Source organism: Myxocyprinus asiaticus, chromosome 4, assembly GCF_019703515.2.
Source record: "Myxocyprinus asiaticus isolate MX2 ecotype Aquarium Trade chromosome 4, UBuf_Myxa_2, whole genome shotgun sequence".
Lineage (NCBI taxonomy): Eukaryota > Metazoa > Chordata > Actinopteri > Cypriniformes > Catostomidae > Myxocyprinus > Myxocyprinus asiaticus.
This window is the reverse complement of record NC_059347.1, coordinates 40,093,906-40,113,245: the sequence shown is the minus strand read 5'-3', so window position 1 is coordinate 40,113,245 and position 19,340 is coordinate 40,093,906. Positions and strand designations below refer to the sequence as shown.

Sequence of the window (19,340 nt, the reverse complement as noted above, 5' to 3'; positions counted from 1 at the left end):
AAGCTGACAGAGACTGTCTTCTCCAGGTGTGCCCAACTTTGTTTTTAAATGCAAGATCTACTTTTTTTCCCTTAACTTGTTCGACATGATCTACCCATTTTAGTTTAGAACTCAAATATGGGAAAACATGCAGACCATGGAAATAAAATATTTTATCTTTTCAGAAGCATTGTCTGCCCACCAGTCTTGTTTATTGAGGATGAGATATACAGTACATGGTTAAACTATTTTATTGAGATATAAAAGCCATTTTATTTATTTGTTTTTTTTAACTATCACTTGCTTGCAAAAACAAAATACAACATTCACAGTAATTGCATGAGATACATTTTTTCACTCTTGTTGAGCTGCAGCAGTTGCGGGCATTGTTACGCTTGTGCTACATACCGCATTCGCAAAAGCTTGTCGCGTGCCACGTACCACGTACCACGTACAATTCCCTTAAGCATTTGGATATTCAGTTCCTTATTTAGTAAACACTGTTAATAATTTCACCATAGCCATTTCTCCCTCCAATAAGCCAAAGTTTTATATTGCGTCTTTGGGGCACATACAAGGAACAAGATCACATTTACATTCAAATGGTAATTAATTAACAGAACAGAACTTAAACAATAATTAGCTGAAAATATCCTTCTTAGATCATCTAGATTCTGTCAGATTTATTGAACAGAATATGTTTGTGCATAAGTAACTGTGTGTAAATTTAGTCAAGTCTGAAAGATGTTTTTTTTGTGACATAATTTCATGTTGCTTTATAAAAGCCTATATTGCAAACGATTGTGTAGATAAATAGGTTTAGATAGCATTCCATGTGTTTTTTTGAGTTCAGCATGTCCTGCGCAGCAACAAAAATCTCAAATTCTCTCGCGCATCTGGACACAGCACCACGAATTGCATGCAGTCTGAACTTACTGTGCTGTGGTTCAGCGGGTCTATGAAAACTGCATATCATGTTTTTTAAGTGCTGTTGCATTGCTGAAGTGATGTTATGTTTTTTTTTTTAGGTTCTGCATTGTTTTTAAAATCTAAAGTGAAGTGCTCTCACACAGCTGACACCTCTTGTAGTTATGTGATCGCACCCTCTTTGGTGGACTGCGTCACTTCCGCCTTATTTTCGATTTGTCTATTCGGCCATTTTGAATCAAGGAATTTTTGTAATCAAGTAATCGACTTAAATTGAGTAATCGTGACAGCCCTATTCAAAAGTTCACCTTTTGTGTTCCACAGAAGAAAGTCATATGGGTTTGGAACAACATGAGGGTTTGTAAATGATGACAGAATTTTAATTTTGGGGTAAATTATTCTTTTAATTAAATTAAACCACGCAGAAGTGTGAAGTGACTGACCGACTTTAATTACCAAAACTGTGTAATGATCTGGTCAATACGGTCTGTAACCTGAACACCTTTTTGCCCTTATTTAACCCCATAACCTTATTCGTCATGCCTCTATTGGGGAACTGACACTTGAAATATTATGTCTCTAAGCACTCAGTGTTATCAGCAATTTATCAGACAATAGGCCAGTGCAATAATAAGGAGTGGTCACACAAAGTTTGGCATTGATTTTACTCACACATAAACTCCTACTTTGAACCGATTCACCCTTACTAAGCCACGTGGACTCATTTTAAGCCATCAGCTGTTTTTCAGGAACACTCATAAGTGTGAAAACATTGCCAGCTCCAAACATGCCAGAAAAGCAAAACCTTTGTATCCTCTGTTAATCTGTTGTAGTTACACTTGAGCTAAGCTGACCATCCGAACCAGTCATATCTGCCTAGTCTGGATGACAGAGACCAGCTGTGGTGAATCATTCTGTGGGGAGTAAATGTTTTATTGTTCCTTCTCCAAAGGGAACTCATGAAGCATTTTAGCAAGAGTGCTCAGTTACTCCTTACATTCTTCCACTCATTATGTTCATTACTCCCTGTGGACAGAGGGAGATTGTTGAGCTGAGATTCTCTGTGGCCTTGGATGAATCAAGAAAAGCTGGAGAGGGGTTAGAGTTCTACATCTGCTAACCTACATTACAAAAAAATTATGTATTCAATCAGGGCACGGGGTGATTATTGAAGTCTGCATAAATCACACAAAGGAAGATGAATGAAGGGAATGGATAGATAGAGGAATGAAGGAATGGAATATATTATCTGTGCATCTATCCACCTTTTTCCTGAACATGGAAGTGTTCCATGATTCGTAATGGATGCCTGTTTTAATTATGTTGATATTGTTATGATACCAACAAGTTGAGCCAAAAAAAATGTCTCCCAACTAACACTTAAATGTTCATTGTTCCCTGTCTGGATTGCTAGTTTGGGAGTTTTTACATTGCTTCTTGAGACCAGAAACAGAAAACAGGCAAATAGAATCATCATGGCACCGCCCAGTGTTTGCTCAGGAAAACTGTGGATAGATGAGTATGGACACAGCAGGTGTGTTAGATGAATGAATAGATGGACACAGAGTGAACAGAGTATAGAAGGTATATGCTGTAGATGGAGGTAGGCAGACATACTGCTGATATATAAAGTAGAAGCAACAGACATTTAAACAGATGCCACACTGTTCACTCAGATAGTGCCTTGGCAATCCATTGCATCGGATCCTCTCATTTTTCAATGAATAGCAAAAACAGAGCGATTCACCAACCTAAACACTACTTTTGAGAATGTCTACTGTACTTATGATATGATTAAAAATATTACACACCCCTCAGAGTTGCCATAAATATGCATCATTAAAATCATATGAAGGACGTAGAGTTAAACTCCTCCAGGATTTAAAGACGACTGCAGAAATAAAAATTGAACAAAGCAATATAGATATCGATCAAATGTCTAGGAGAATTATCTATTAATCTCTTCCACATTCATGTGATGACATACACATTTCCATTTGATCTGTTTCATTCAACAAAGCCAATGTATACAAAAGAGGTAAAGGGGATTTCAGGCAGGACTATGGGACATACACTAACAGGAAGTGTCAAGTTTCCTGAGGAGCTTCCCCTAACCACACTTACAGCTGGGAGCGATCTGACTCTTTACCCCTCTTTCTCCTCCCACCCCCTCTCAGATAGTCTGTTTCTCATTACTGACATTTAATGAGAGAGATGCTGGGGGTGGTGAAGAAACAGAAAGGCAGAAAGATAGAGAGAGAAAACCCTCATGCCTGCTGTGTCAAGGCCCACCTGCTGCAATGCTCCAACCCCAGCTGCAGCTTCTTGAATATTTAATTCCAAATTAAACTAGATATCTCTCAAGCTAGACAGTTCTACTGTGACCTCACTAAATCATTTTCTGTCAAATGATGCAGTGTCACCAAAACCAGCAGTGGATTATTGAGGATATTTATTGATCTCCAATTAAATGTTATGGAAACAAGTGGTTATTAAACATTACATTTGTAGTTCTTAGTAGTTCAAGGAAAGTCTGAAAATGAGTCATTGCTGGCCAGTCATGTGAAACTGCAACAGTTCAAGTTTAATACAAACAAAAGCAAGAACTGTTACTAGGCCACTGTTGCAAGGGGGGCTTCAAGAGAGAGACTATGTTATTAAAACATGACAATTTGACCATTATAATAGTGACTCAAGATGGATTTACAAAACTTTACAGTCCATGTAACTGCAGGTCAGGAACTACAATTTGCAGTGTATGTAGATTGTTAAGCTATACAGAGCATAGGATCATGGTCCAATATATACCTTGTTGTATATCCCAGATAGTTCCATAGCATTATTAAGTTCTGCAGATTTGAAATCTGTTCCAAAGAATCAGACACGTTGTTAACTGCCCTGAAGATGTGTTGCCTTCATTCAGTTGAACAAGGTGATTAAATTTAATCTACTATATACAGTATATTCTAATGTTTGCCTTTTACATACTTCACCAATGCACTGTCTAGTGAGTCTGCTTTTCGGTGCAGATCACATGGTTCCCAAGTTAGTCAGGTGGTACAATTCAAGAGATACTTTTTTACTGAGCTCATTGGGTAGTAGAGGATCGGAACAGAAAATAAATAACGTGGCAGCACATTGTGATTCGGGAATTTAAACTAGTTTAATTAAACGTGACAAAATAATTCGGAAAAGCATTCTCAATTTGCTATGTTTAGGTATTGCAATTTCAAATAGCTATGTTGCCTGTATTGAATTATGTACTTGTTTTGCTGCCACTGGAAATGTACTTTAAATCTTCCTAAATGGCTAAACATACAATTCACTACTCCCCTGCAGGGGCAGTATTAATTTATCAGAGAACATAAAACAATAGATATGAAGAGAAGGAAGGCAAGAGGGAAGAGTGAGAGAGGGAAAAAGGTAGTTTGTGAGAAAGAGATGGAGAGAAATGCAAATATAGAACAGTTTGGATTTTATAAAGGTATTATGAAAGTCATATGTTTGCAATGCTGGATGCCAAATGGGTCAGCACTGCTTGTGGAGAGTATGGGTGAGTTCCACATCCCCCCAACATAGAGAAGATGCTTGAAAAGAAACAATGGATAGATAAGGTACTTGAAATGACTTGGAAGTCACTGCTTTCATTGCTTATCTAACCTCTAATGTTGAGGGTGCACCAGCCCACAAGCTACATCAGGACCTCAAGATTAAAATTTTTTACCTTCACCTGGCACAGACAGATGGCTAGATCCCAGTGAAAAGGCCCATTCCTATGTCAGGACAGGGTTATGGTCTACAATTGAATCGACAATTAAATTCTCTAAAACAAGTGGTGAGAGTTTTTCAGTGGGCAGACAAAAAACAGCAGAAATAAGATATGGTGGCAAAGTAAAGGAAGCTGCTTGGAAAAAATTACCCACTAAATCAAAATTTATTTTTAGTTATGGGGCGGTCAGGCAGAATGGAGATCGGCCGCAATCCCATCAAAATTGTCATGAATGAGCTATATAGAGAAGTGGAGTACCAGGATCCACTGTTGGTTTTAATTTAGTGGACACAGTGATTTTGTGAGGAATTTTAATAAGGTTCATTGTTTAGGGCTGTAATAGATTAATAGTGCCAAATAATTGTGTATGCTTTGTATTGTATGCATTGTACTTTATATATGTCTTGCAGCTTGTGGCAATCCAGAAAAACATTAAGGCTACAGCTCCATGACACCCCTGACACATTTGTGAGTGGTATGTAAATAATACACAAGTTTTTGAAATGAAATACCATGCACAACTGTGGCCCAACTGTTTAGTGAATTTGCCCCTGAATGTTTGTTTGAAGTGGTTTGTGTGTAGTAGTCCAGTAGTTTCTGGAGTACATATGGCCATATGACCAATGTGAAATAGTACATACTGTAGAGTAAACACCACAGTTGTGCAACCACAACTGTTCATGTGTTTTAGTAATCCAATTAGCAAATTGTCTGCTTTTGAATTGTTTGTATATACTTGTAACTACAGCAGAGTGACTTATTTAAGCACTAATGTAAAGTTGATGTTGGAAAAACCAGCTGGTGCTGTGGTAGATGAAGTGATTTGAGAAAGAGGTCACACCTTTCCTGGAACATGCATTTGTGGAAAGAAGCCATATTACATGTACTCAAAATAGACATTTTAAAACACACGCAACAGAATAATTTCTTTTTAATATTGCTGTACTTTCCTTCTGTGAGTCTGAAAGTCAGGGCTCCAAGTGAGCCAAGTTTTGACTTGAGTCATCGCATAGCAAAATGCATTTTCTGGTGTCTGAGACAGTGAAATCGGAAACAGTAGGTTGACTTTTCTTAAGCTAAAGTCCGTCTGTGCTTCCCAAAATTCCAAACACTGCCCCCAGTGGCCAAAGTGTTGTTAGGCGTATGTGTAACATAGACTCAGGAGAACCAGAAGGTAGATCCATTTGCAGCTTTACTAGTAAGGTCACAGAGAATATACAACAGGCAGAGGTCAGTATCCAAAATATACAGCAACGTAGGCAAATCCAATAATCTTGGTCACAAAACAGACAGAGGGTCGAGGCAGGCGGCAAACAATGACAAAGAGCATTCCAGGAACAGATCAAGGTCAAAAGGCAGGCAGCAGAGAATCAAGACGATAATAACAGGCAGTAGTTCAAACACAGGCAGACTAGAATAGAAAAACACTCAGAACTGTTAGCCAGTGCAAAAACAAGACTTCACTGAGCCCTGTGTTTTTAGTGCTTAAATAGTCCATGAAATGGATACAGGTGCATTGTAATCACTCCCACTGAGGATAATGGGAATCGTAGTTCATAAGAACAGTTAATACTTGGGTGATGGTGCTTTCTGGTGGTTATCGAGGGGAGTGTTCGTAATAGTATGGGCACCTGTGAGCTCCATTTTCTGGGTGCAATGTCCATGCAGGGGGGACAAAAGCGAGCTGCAAAGTGAGTTTTTTCAGCTGTACAAGCTGTAACACAATGAAGAGGAATGCATTTTCTATAAACTGTACCCCCAACCCAAAAACCAAACCTAACCAACAGTGGAGTAAAAATGTAATGTTAGAAGGAAAAATGCAACCTCATAATCGTGCTCATTGCTAATTATGTGAATGCAATTCTGGTCATGTCACAAGGGAAGGTAAACACACTGGAGATGATGCAAAAATGTCTGATAGGAGATGGCGCTTGTCATGAGTCAGCATAATGTGGCCGATCCTAGGGTACTGGAACTCTCGGAAACAACATGTGACTTCCCGCGTGATCATGTTGCATATGTTCACACTGGTGTTCAGCTAGATTCACACAAATCAGTGTAGAGTGGATGTGAGAACTAGGTCAAATTAAAAAATAGCTAACCGAGTGAAAAAAAGAAAGAAAGGTGGAATATACAGTAAGAATACTGTATCCCCCCCCAAATTCTCTCACATTCATCCATCTGGTTAGTGTTCAACAGTCAGCAACGGGACTGTATAAGTAATTTGTTAATTATAAGTAAACTGATTTGGTCCTTTAGCTTAGATACAATTTGATGTGATTAAATCTGTCAGAGCCTTTAGGTTTAAATGTTCATAAGGTGTTTTTGAGCATTAAAGGAGTTTTACTGTTTATAATCATTTACTCTCTTGAATGTGGAGAAGCTAAGAAAGAAACTAATACTAAAGTTACAACCACAGTCAATCTTAGTCCTTTTTTGGGAGTTGGTAGGCCTGGGTTTTGCAGCATGGAATGAGGTTGTCAAGCAAACATGCTATTATGATGTTAAGTCAGTAGGGCTCAACAGATATTTCAAGCAAATCCATTTAAAACCGTGTGGTAACAAAATATAGGTCAGTTGGAAACTCTTTTGGATTAAGATGTCGCACACTACACCAATAAATAATGTAATGGCAAAAATGAAACATATTTATCTAATATATTTCCATGTCAATCAAAAGCACATGGGACAGTTCCACCTTAATTTAACTGGTTTGTACTCACATTGTCTTGCAATTACACAATGAATCCCCATCTAGAATATGTTAAAAATTGCATTTTGGGATGATGACAACCATTTGATCTGTTTCTGATCTAGGACCTGTGTGGATCCTCAACTTGTGACACACTGGGTATGGCAGATGTAGGCACTATGTGTGATACCAAGAGAAGCTGCTCTGTAATTGAAGATGATGGGTTGCCATCTGCCTTCACTACTGCCCATGAGCTTGGTAAGTGAAAACAATTGTATTGCTGATGTTATGCTTAGTCATGTGACAGCTTAACTTAACTGTTTCAAACAGATGTATTTTTGGAACTGAGAGCACAAGACAGAGTCACGAAGCACAGCGAATGCGAATATTTTTCATAACTGACATTTTTTCCTAAACTTGCATTCATATTATCACACCCAGCACAAAAATGATGCTCCAAATATAAGCCTGTTGCAATGGTTAGACATCGATCATGTTCAGAGTTGCTGTGTGCCTGCCAACCCTGCTGAATATCTGGGGACCAGTCTTTTCTGCATCCTAATCTTCAGGAGGAATTTCATATCATTGTCTAAGAGAAGATGTTCATTCCGTTACACTAATTTCCTCAGACATTTCTTTAGGGTTTAGTTGAGCAGCTGAGGAAAGATAAGCATTATTGAAGTGGCTTATATCCATGTGGAAAGTCTCATAGGTGGTTTTGGTCAAGTTTCCTGGCCAGGGAGGAAATGTGGGAAGCTACTGGAGGTATGGTAGAAATGACTCAGCATAGCTGTGGCCTGATTGTTGACTGGATAATTTCACCAAAAATGTTGGAATTGTGTTTTAAAAGGCAAAAAAACAAACAAAAAACAAACAAAAAAAACATTTACAGTACATTTGCATAGAATTTCTGGAGACGGTTCATTTACATAGAGTGATAGAGTGCTGACATGCATTGCACTTTATCTTTTATCTTTTACATCTTTCCTTCTTCCATTCCTCTTGTGTTCTCATCATTTCTCACTTCTTTCTCCTCTCCTAAACTGCTTCCCCTCTACAGGACACGTCTTTAATATGCCACATGACAATGTTAAGGCATGTGAGGAGGTGTTTGGTAAGCTGCAGGACAATCACATGATGTCTCCCACTCTGATTCGTATCAATCGCACCAGTCCCTGGTCCCCATGCAGTGCTGCCATTATAACTGATTACCTGGACAGTGGATACGGTATGTCAAAAAAGACTATGTTGTACATTTCCTTTAGGTCTAGACCTAATCTGCCTGGAACTAGAGTTTTGTTTCTACATAAAAGATATAGGTCATATGCATGTGGGAACAAAAAAAATATATATATATATATTTGTTTTTTAGAGAAGCGTTTAATTCTACAGATTTTGGCCATATTCCCTAATTCAATTTTTCATGAACACATGCTTAATTTATTGCTCCTTTAACATTTAAGGCTAACTTTTCTTTGCGATCACTGAAAGAGGCAGGAAATAGTCACTTACTGCCTCTATCCTTTAATAATATACAGGGATAATGTATAATCAACCCTTCACTAAGCCAGTGTTTCTCAACCTTTTTTCTGCACACTTTTTACAAGTAAAAAATACCATGGCACACCACTATGAAGTCACATAGGTATGCTGTGTAATGAGGTCACAGGTGGCAAGAGCACTAAATGGGTAATGCAAAACAACAATATTGCTTTTTTCTAATTTGTTGATTTGTTCTTGCAAATTAATTATTGCAATGCCACAGCAAATTACAGGAATGCAAACTCATGAAGGGTGAAAAAGGTGAGAGAATCACTGGTCCACGAACATTTTTTCCGGGTATTTAAATTTTTTTTTTTTTTTTTTAAGAATTAGCTAAAAGCACCAATACCAGCGATTTTAATGATTCAAGTAGAGCAAATTAACTGCACAATTGTGCAAAATTTGCTGAATTAGCTGCAAAAATAAAGGGTATTTTGGTGTGGCTTGCTTCTGTGTCACAAATTTGTTCAGTTTTATTAACTGACTAGTTCAGTGACCCCTTCTGGATATGTTACTAGGTGGCGACAAATGAGCGCCTTATGTGGTATGAGCGAGTCATTGAATCGTTTTGAGTCGTTCACGACCGAAATCTGCCAAGAGACTTTAGTGTTAAAGCATTAAAAGAACAAAGCAGATCTATAGATTTCCTTCAGTTTGAGCATTATTTTTCATCCAAAAAGACAACAATAATGGTCTAATAATAGTGAGTTTCAATAACGTTCTTCTCCATTAAAACTGCATGACTACAAATCTACTGACTTGAGTAGAATGTTTAAGAATTATAAACAAAAAGCAGATCTACGGTATCATTTTCCTACAGATTAAACTTCTGAGCATGACTTTTATCAGAAAAGAGGACAATAATAGCCTAATAATAATAATTATTGTAAATTTCAACTTCATTGTAAAGCACATTTTACAGGAGTTGAGTCGAGGTACCAACGCTCCATTCAGCGCCAGCATCAAGCGCCGCATTGCCGTCCACATGTCAAGCGTTGCAGAAAGCATCACGGAGAGGCGATTTTACGAGTTTGCCATGCAAGAATGTGGGAGATGTGCACAATAAACACTGAAAACATGTATTTGGAAGAGAGAGAGAGAAAAAACCTGGCAGTTGCTTTGATAGCAGAAAGTAATAAAAGGACTCGTTTATGTTTAGGTCTTAGCGTTTTCTTGGTGAATTTTAATTAGTTCAATAACTGGGGTCTCTGATACTCTGAAACGATACGGTAATATTTAATTAAAAGAAATTATGAGACATTCAATATCTCTTCACAAATTTGGACAGTTTTTGAATATTTCTTGTTGCTTTGCACTCTCAAAGACATTATTTGTGAACCAAAAACATGAGTGGAAAAACACTTTGGTTTAAAGTGGCGTCACCTCATAGACTTCAATGTATTCGGCAGCGCTGGCACGAGTCATGTAAAAACCCCTTAACGTGTATAAATATCAGCCACTTTTACACATTAATTGTAGCTCTTCCACCCTTTTCTCTCCTTGATGAACAAGGAAGACGAAAGATGCCGAAGTGAATGAACAACATGCCCCTCTCATTCAGACGGTTGGTACATGTACCAGGTCATTCAGCTTGTTTACAAATGAAAAGTTTCAAGAGTGCCTCTTCTTCAGAAATCAAGATCCATTCCTGTCAGACACAGATTCACTGTGTACGTGCTGCTGTAGCCAAGCACGCGATTGACAACTGCTGTAATCTATCAAGCGGGAGTCCGACCCCTGATTATTTTGTTTATTTTTTATTTATGCATTAATATATTTTGTGGAATTTTATCATTTTCCACAGCACACCTGACAATCCTTCACGGCACACTAGTGTGCCACGGCACAATGGTTGGGAAACACTGCACTAAGCTCTACCCCCCTTGGTTATCGTTGTGCGCTCTGGCAAGCTTTGCAGAACTTTCCATAGGAATGAATGGGAGATTGCCGTGAACTGCATGTTTTTGGCAAAATATTCTCATAAATGAAATTGACAATATTCTTACATGGGCTGGAATGAAGAGTGACATTGTAACGCATATTTATCTTATTTTTTTTTTTTTTTTTTTTTAAGTAATGGTAAAATTACACAGTAATTTGATTGAAAACTGGGGAGACTGTGAATCAGAATTGAGGCAAATGATCATCACAGTCATTTGAAAAGAGATAAGCATCATTTGATGGTGATTACACACCTGATAAGATTAGCGTAAGTGAACAAATCTGCTCATAACGTCTCATAACACACTCACTATAATCCTGTGAACTCTTATATACTATCACCTTTACTCAGACCTGTATCAAAACATAAATGGATTAATGTTAAGTTATTAGCTTTAATTTACCTTGTAGCAAATGTAGGTGTCCTCGCTGATGTTATACAGTACATATTGATTAGGGAATGGGAAATGACAGTTTAATCCATGGTCTTCTTGAGATTTATATAAAAAAAAAAAAAGAAGAAAAAAACACTATGTGCATACTCTCTTGGTACCTCTTATCACTGTTACAAGTGACCCAGCAACAACAATTTTGTTTTTACATTTTGTGGATAATTTCTGTAAAATTCCACTTAAAACTGCTCAAACACACATCACTCCTATAGACTCTCATTGGAAAAAAGCAAGCACTGCAAATGGTGCATGGCAACAGTTCCTAAGATAGGACTGGTCAGAAAGGGTCAACTGACAACAGTAAGTTGGTAACACTTTACAATAAGTTTCCATTTGTTAACATTAGTTAATGCATTAGGTATCATGAACAAACAATTAACAATATTTATATTTTACAGCATTTATTAATCTTTGTTAATGTTACTTAATAAAAATACAATTGTTCATTGTTAGTTCATATTGCATTAACTAATGTTAACAAAAACAAATTTTGTTCCCTATCTGTCATTCACTTGACGTTGTGTCGATGTAGTGACACTAGGGGTCACTCTTGGGAGCCCAAGACACCTCTGGTCTTTGATACAACTCGCCCACCATCTCCTCCTCTGGAGTCTGCAAGGTTCTACAACCTCCGGGTGGAACTGGTTTTGTCCCAGGTAGTGGCACACAACACAAGCGGATAAGCCCGGGATAGCCGGCAGGGTGTATTGCTTGCACAGAGCTCCATGTTTGTAGTAACTCCTCCCCCATTGGGCAGGATCTACCTTGAAGACTCTCCACATGGTTGGAAAGACCATGTGACGTATCCTTCCACTTAAATATCCCCCCCATCTCTTTGGGCGAGGTGTGGTCTCCGCTGTGTCTTCCCCTTGGGAGGGACACCCCCCGACTAGACCTGGCGGCCCAGTCAGATAATCCCCCTTCTTTTTTAGGGATTGGAAAAAAGAGAAGGGGAAAAGAGGCCACGACTGGTTTAAGCCTGTCTCTATCACTTGTGTAGTCGACTTGTCCCCAAAAAGGGCCGTTCGACACTCATAACTATGTTGGGGGAGGTTACGTGTCGACCTGGTGTGCTGGCTATGAGGCACACAGTAGTCTGCCCACCACACACTGCCAGTTCACGTAACACAGTTCAGCCAATTGTGGCGTTTCGTATAGGGACCCCTAGTGTCACTACATCGACACAACGTCGAGTGAGTGACAGATAGGGAACGTCATGGTTACTTGTGTAACCTCCGTTCCCTGATGGAGGGAACGAGACCTTGTGTCCCTCCTGCCACAATGCTGAACTACCTGATGAGATGGCCGGACCTTATATCGGCTCCTCAGCATAAAACCTGAATGAGTGGTTGCATACCAGCTCCTTTTATACCAGTACGTCCGGGGGAGTGGCATGCAAATACCACTCGCCAATTTTCATTGGCCTTTTATCAAAGACCAGAGGTGTCTTGGGCTCCCAAGAGTGACCCCTAGTGTCACTACATCGACACAACGTTACACAAGTAACCATAACAATTTTAAAATGTATTAGTATATGTTGAAATTAACATTAACTAAGATCAAGTTTAGTTCATGTTAACTAATGTTGTTAACTACTGTTATCAAATGGGACCTTATTGTAAAGTTGCCAGTAAAATAAATAGCTTAAACAAAAATATTTGACCACAGAATACCACAGTAATCCCCCAATAATCTATCCTATCAAGTACAACCCCCCAAATATTCATACCATGATCAATGAAAACAAATGTAAAATTAATTTTAATTTAATTACATTTTAATTTATTTGGTAACATAATTGGTATTTCGAAATGACTGTGTGTTCAGACGCAGTTCGGCACAATCGTGGAAAATCGCGAGTAAGTGCTACTCAGAGCCAGGTTGTAGTCTAAAAACCTAGAAAAGAATTAGCATTTTCAAACCATGGGTTCCCTAAGGCTTTACCTATGAGTTTTTATAATGGCAGTTTTGGATTTAGGAGTAAAATAGGATATGTCGTAAACATTGCTTTAAGATACTTGGACATTTTGTTCTACAACATAAATTACACACAGTCCTGCACCAAACATGAATTATGATGCCACAATGTTTTTTTACTTTTTTTTTTAAGTATGTTGCTTATTAGTTGTTAGATGAGAAATGGTTACATTATAACTTTAAGTCAGAGGAGAGAAATGTTTATTTCCATAATATTTATGTTTTGTGGTGTTTATTTACATTTATTGTGGGATACAATAGACATACCTTCAGTAATTCAGTTGCTATTATTTTTATTCTGTTTACTGTTCCAGAAACCTTGCATGTCCACTACTTGATGAGCCTAAAAAAGCCTCAGTAACACCTACATACCTACAAAACCCTGAGTTTTCTAATAGGAATACTATAGTGCCCAGTGTTTAATTTACTGGCATTTTTAAGCCCTCAGTGAACTGTTTTTCAGACATGCCTAGATGTCTTTAAGCCCTGAGTGAGCAAGTCAAAGACGACTGTGGCAAGGGAAAGAAAAGAAAAAAAACCTCTATAAGATGTAGTTAGTAGAGAGAAAAAACCTTGAGAGGAACCAGACTCAGTGCAGTCCAACCTCTTCTGGCTTTACAATAAATGTACACGCAGGGATGTCAAAAGTACTGGTACTTCGGTACAAAGTTGATATTAAAATAAAAAAGATGTCATGATACCAGTGTTTCTGTTGTACTACAGAGTATGACTCAGATGTAACACAGGTCAGACAGGTCTGACACATGACTGCTTTCAAATGCTCACACATGAATTTGACACATTAGGGGAAAAATAGAATGCAAAATTAATCAAATTAAAATCGTGATATGTCCTAGTTTTATTAATAAACGGCAAAATGCTGAGATTTAATACATTTACTGTCTGCATGCGCTGCACGCTTTACAGTGAATGTGTTAAGCCGCTAATAAATAAATAATAATAATGTCATATTTAAGCAATATCTCACTAGCAAGATTGCTGTTTATGTTTTAAATAGGCTAAAAGAGTGTGTTCAATAGCTTATTACCCATTCTGTGGTATTGAGAGTCGTGAAATTTTACTGGTATCGGTACCAAATACTGATATTTTGGTATTGTGACAACCCTAGTAATGTCAATATATAGTATCACTATATTGCCAAAAGTATTTGCTCACCCATCCAAATAATTGAATTTAGGTGTTCCAATCACTTCCATGGCCACAGGTGTATAAAATGAAGCACCTAGGCATGCAGACTGCTTCTACAAACATTTGTGAAAGAATGGGCCGCTCTCAGGAGCTCAGTGAATTCCAGCATGGTACTGTGATAGGATGCCACCTGTGCAACAAGTCCAGTCGTGAAATTTCCTCGCTACTAAATATTCCACAGTCAACTGTCAGTGGTATTATAACAAAGTGGAAGCAATTGGGAATGACAGCAACTCAGCCACGAAGTGGTAGGCCACGTAAAATGACAGAGCAGGGTCAGCGGATGCTGAGGCGCATAGTGCGCAGAGGTCGCCAACTTTCTGCAGAGTCAATCGCTAAAGACCTCCAAAGTTCATGTGGTCTTCAGATTAGCTCAAGAACAGTGCGTAGAGAGCTTCATGGAATGGGTTTCCATGGCCGAGCAGCTGCATCCAAGCCATACATCACCAAGTGCAATGCAAAGTGTCGGATGCAGTGGTGTAAAGCACGCCGCCACTGGACTCTAGAGCAGTGGAGACGCGTTCTCTGGAGTGACGAATCACACTTCTCCATCTGCCAATCTGATGGACGAGTCTGGGTTTGGCGGTTGCCAGGAGAACGGTACTTGTCTGACTGCATTGTGCCAACTGTGAAGTTTGGTGGAGGGGGGATTATGGTGTGGGGTTGTTTTTCAGGAGCTGGGCTTGGCCCCTTAGTTCCAGTGAAAGGAACTCTGAATGCTTCAGCATACCAAGAGATTTTGGACAATTCCATGCTCCCAACTTTGTTGGAACAGTTTGGGGATGGCCCCTTCCTGTTCCAACATGACTGCGCACCGGTGCACAAAGCAAGGTCCATAAAGACATGGATGAGCGAGTTTGGTGTGGAAGAACTTGACTGGCCTATACAGAGTCCTGACCTCAACCTGATAGAGCACCTTTGGGATGAATTAGAGCGAAGACTGTGAGCCAGGCCTTCTCATCCAACATCAGTGTCTGACCTCACAAATGCGCTTCTGGAAGAATGGTCAAAAATTCCCATAAACACACTCCTAAACCTTGTGGAAAGCCTTCCCAGAAGAGTTGAAGCTGTTATAGCTGCAAAGGGTGGGCCGACGTCATATTAAACCCTATGGATTAAGAATGGGATGTCACTTAAGTTCATATGCGTCTAAAGGCAGATGAGCGAATACTTATGGCAATATAGTGTATATAGTATGTGTAATACAGGTCATGTGTTCAATGGAAATGATAAAGGTTGTTTTAGAAATGATTAGTTTTTTTCTTTTTTCTGGCTTGTGAATGTGGCTATATCATGCTGAGGGACATGGTGAGGACAGCAGACAGGTAGGCATATCAGATAAGTAGGTGAGAATAAAAATTTTCTAATAGGGAACAATGTTTCCCTATCTGTCACTCACTCGACGTTGTGTCAATGCAGTGACAATAGGGGTCACTCTTGGGAGCCCCAAACACCTCTGCTTTTTTGAAAAAAAAAAAAAGGCCAATGAGTATTGGTGAGTGGAATTTGCATGCCACTCCCCCGGACATACTGTTATAAAAGGAGCTGGTATGCAATCACTCATTCAGATTTTCTCTTCGGAGCCGAGCAGTTCTATTCATTGAAGCTGAATTCATCCGTGAAGTTCATTCACCTCATCTGCTGGATTCTATGGCACATTTCAGCGGCTTCTCCCCCTCTGCACCCGTGGAGAGCAAAGAACGCCCCTGGGCGCTTCGGCAGAAACAACTAAAAGAGTATATCCTAAAAAGAGCATATTTTCTTTCTAAAAGAGCGGCACACATGGAACGTATTTTTAAAGATGCCTTTCCGTTTGTGTGTTATTCCTGGTTGTGGTCATTATCTCTCCGCTACTGACAGCTACGATCGCTGTCTTACGTGTCTGGGCACTGCCCACGTGGAGACATCGTTCGTGGATGGGTCTTGTCCTCATTGCGAGAACATGACCATGGCAACGGTGCAGTTGCGGCTTGCATTCGTAAGAAAGCAAGCCACCCCAGCGGCTCCCCGCCTCAGTCCTTCTACCTATGGGTATGAGGCCATGTCGGTTAGCACTGGGGGCGATTTGGGGACCTCAATGGAACCACATCCACCGGATATCCCCCCACGGACATCCCATTCCCCAGCACGCTCCCTTGCCCCGGTCGGGCACTCGGACGAGATCGCCGGCTTGTCTCAGGGCGAGTTCGACCTCTCGTTCGGAGCCCGGGAAGAAGACAAGTTATCGTGCGCAGCATCGGAGAGCGGGCTCGTCCAGTCGGACACAGAGGCTTTGACTGGGCTTCCTCCTTCGGGAATGGTCGCCCAGTCCCAGGCCGACGCGGAAATTACGGAGTGGAACCCTCCACTCTCCCCTGAACCTTCACGGTTCGACGATTGGTTCCTGGGCCCCCGTTCCTTTCATCCCAGAAGTACATGAGGCACCTCTTACTGCCAAGTCCTGGTTTTTCAGCTCCCCCACTCCTGGCGGAGTGGCCAGGGGGTATTCGGTGATCCCCTAGGTGAATAATGCGCTCACAGTGCACTTGTGTTCGCAGAGCGCCGCCACCTGGCGCCCGAAACTCTCGTCCAGGGCCTGTAGGTTTACGTCATCCCTGACGGCTAAGGCCTATGGTGCCGCTGGACAAGCCACCTCTGCCCTGCATGCCACGGTTCTCCTGCAAGTACATCAAGCCAAGGTGCTAAAAGAACTGCACGAGGGTAGTTCTGACCCGGGATTGATGCAGGAACTGCGCTCGGCGACCGACCTCACTCTCCGGGTGACGAAGGTCACAGTGTGGTCTCTTGGGCAGGCGTTGTCCACCCTGGTGGTCCAGGAGCACCACCTTTGGCTCAACTTGGTTGAGATGCGAGAGGCTGACAAGGCACGGTTCCTTGATGCCCCCATCTCCCAGGTTGGCCTATTCGGCGACACTGTCGAGGACTTTGCCCAGCAGTTCTCGGCGGTGAAGCAGCAGATGGAGGCCATACAGCAAATCCTGCCCTGGCACAGCTCAAGACCCCGCACCCCATCTGCTCATCGCCAAGGGCATCTTCCTGCAACTACGACACCGGCTCTGCCGCAGCCCACCCCCGTGGCCCGGCCCCGGCGTGGAGCCCAATGCAGGAAGCAAACGCCACCCATCTCACGGCCGGCCGCCAAGAACCCGAGGAAGGCTTCGAAGCGCCCCTGAGATGGGCGACCAGGGGGCAAGGAGACCCGCTTCTCTGGATCTGGTGAGCAGACCACTCCATCCCCCGGTGGAGGGCCGGGAGGAAAATCTTTTGTTTCATTTTCATTTAATTTTGCCGCATGTCCAAGAGGCTGTGGTACCCAAAAATTCAACAAAAGAGCGGTTTTCTTGTTCCCTGGGTCACATGTCCGGTGCGCACAGCCATCGTCACGGCCACCGTCCACTGTCCATCTTTGCAGGTATGGCACTCTAGCGGCTGTTCCCCCATCCCTGTGCGCCCAGCTGTGACACAAACATGCCCATACGGGATTGGGACCGGTGGACTGCGGGGACGAGACTCCTCCTCCCCCCTCCTCGGCCAATCTTATGGTGGGCGGCAGGAGGGAGGTAAGTTCTTCGATGTCCCTGGACTCAGCATGGCCACGGGGCTCGAATCCCCTCGACGTGACACCTCGAGCTCCGCCCTGCTGCGAGGCCCCACCCGCCGGTACATCCAACGTGATCATTCCCTTGGTCCCCCTCGCCCGGAGTTTTGGCGCGTGGCTCGCGCTTTCCAACCCGTCGCGATGGCTGACCCAGACCGTCCGACTCGGCTACATGATTCAGTTCACCAGGTGCCCATCCAGGTTCAGCGCCATCCGCTTCACCTCGGTGAAGGGCGAGAACACCGCTACCTTGCGTGCAGAGATCACTAACCTTCTGTGCAAGGGTGCGATTGAGCCTGTCCCTCCAGCCGAGATGAAGAAAGGGTTCTACAGCCCTTAATTCATCATACCGAAGAAAGGCGGTGGGTTGCGACCAACCCTGGACCTGCCAATACTGAAACGGGCTTTGCACAGACTCCCGTACTTCCACGTCTCGGTCTTACCTCGACACAGACTCTTCCTGCGGTTTGCCTTCGAAAGCCAGGCGTACCAGTACAAGGTCCTCCCCTTCGGCCTGTCCTTGTCCCCTTGCGTCTTCACGAAGGTCGCAGAGGCAGCCCTTGCCCCACTAAGGGAAGTGGGCATCCGCATCCTCAACTATCTCGACGACTGGCTAATCCTAGCTCACTCTCGAGAGTTGCTGTGCGCACACAGGGCCCTCGTGCTCCGGCACCTCAGCCGACTGGGGCTTCGGGTCAACTGGGAAAAGAGCAAACTCTCCCCAGTTCAGAGCATCACTTTTCTCTGTTTGGAGTTGGACTCAGTCTAAATGATAGCACGCCACACGAACGAGCATGCACAGTTGGTGCTGAACTGTCTGAAGCCGTTCAGATGGAGAACAGTGGTTCCACTGAAACATTTTCAGAGGCTCCTGAGGCATATGGCATCCTCAGTGGTGGCCACACCGCTCGGGTTGATGCATATGAGATCACTTCAGCACTGGCTTCAGACTCAAGTCCCGAGATGGGCATGGCACCATGGGACACATTGCGTGGCCATCACGCCGATCTGTCACTGCCTCGTCAACCCTTGGACCGACCTTGCATTTCTATGGGCAGGGGTTCCCCTAGAGCAGGTCTCCAGGCATGTCGTGGTTACAACAGATGCCTCCAAGACGGGCTGGGGTGCCGTATGCAGCGGGCACCAACTGCCTAGAGTTGCTGGAAGTTCTGCTCGCCCTGTGGAGGTTTCGGCTGTTGATCCAGGGCAAGCATGTGTTTGTCTGGAAGGACAACACAGCAACAGTAGCGTACA

The 19,340-nt window shown here is 42.0% G+C and overlaps 1 protein-coding gene across 1 annotated transcript in view; it reads left to right on the top strand.

The window, feature by feature from the left end:
* LOC127437534 (A disintegrin and metalloproteinase with thrombospondin motifs 15-like) overlaps positions 1-19,340 on the top strand; it is a 35,915-nt gene that overhangs the window by 3,326 nt on the left and 13,249 nt on the right. The window contains exons 2-3 of the mRNA XM_051692524.1: positions 7,493-7,625; positions 8,428-8,595. Coding sequence (XP_051548484.1) covers positions 7,493-7,625; positions 8,428-8,595 — 301 coding nt within the window. The remainder of the gene's footprint in view (positions 1-7,492; positions 7,626-8,427; positions 8,596-19,340) is intronic.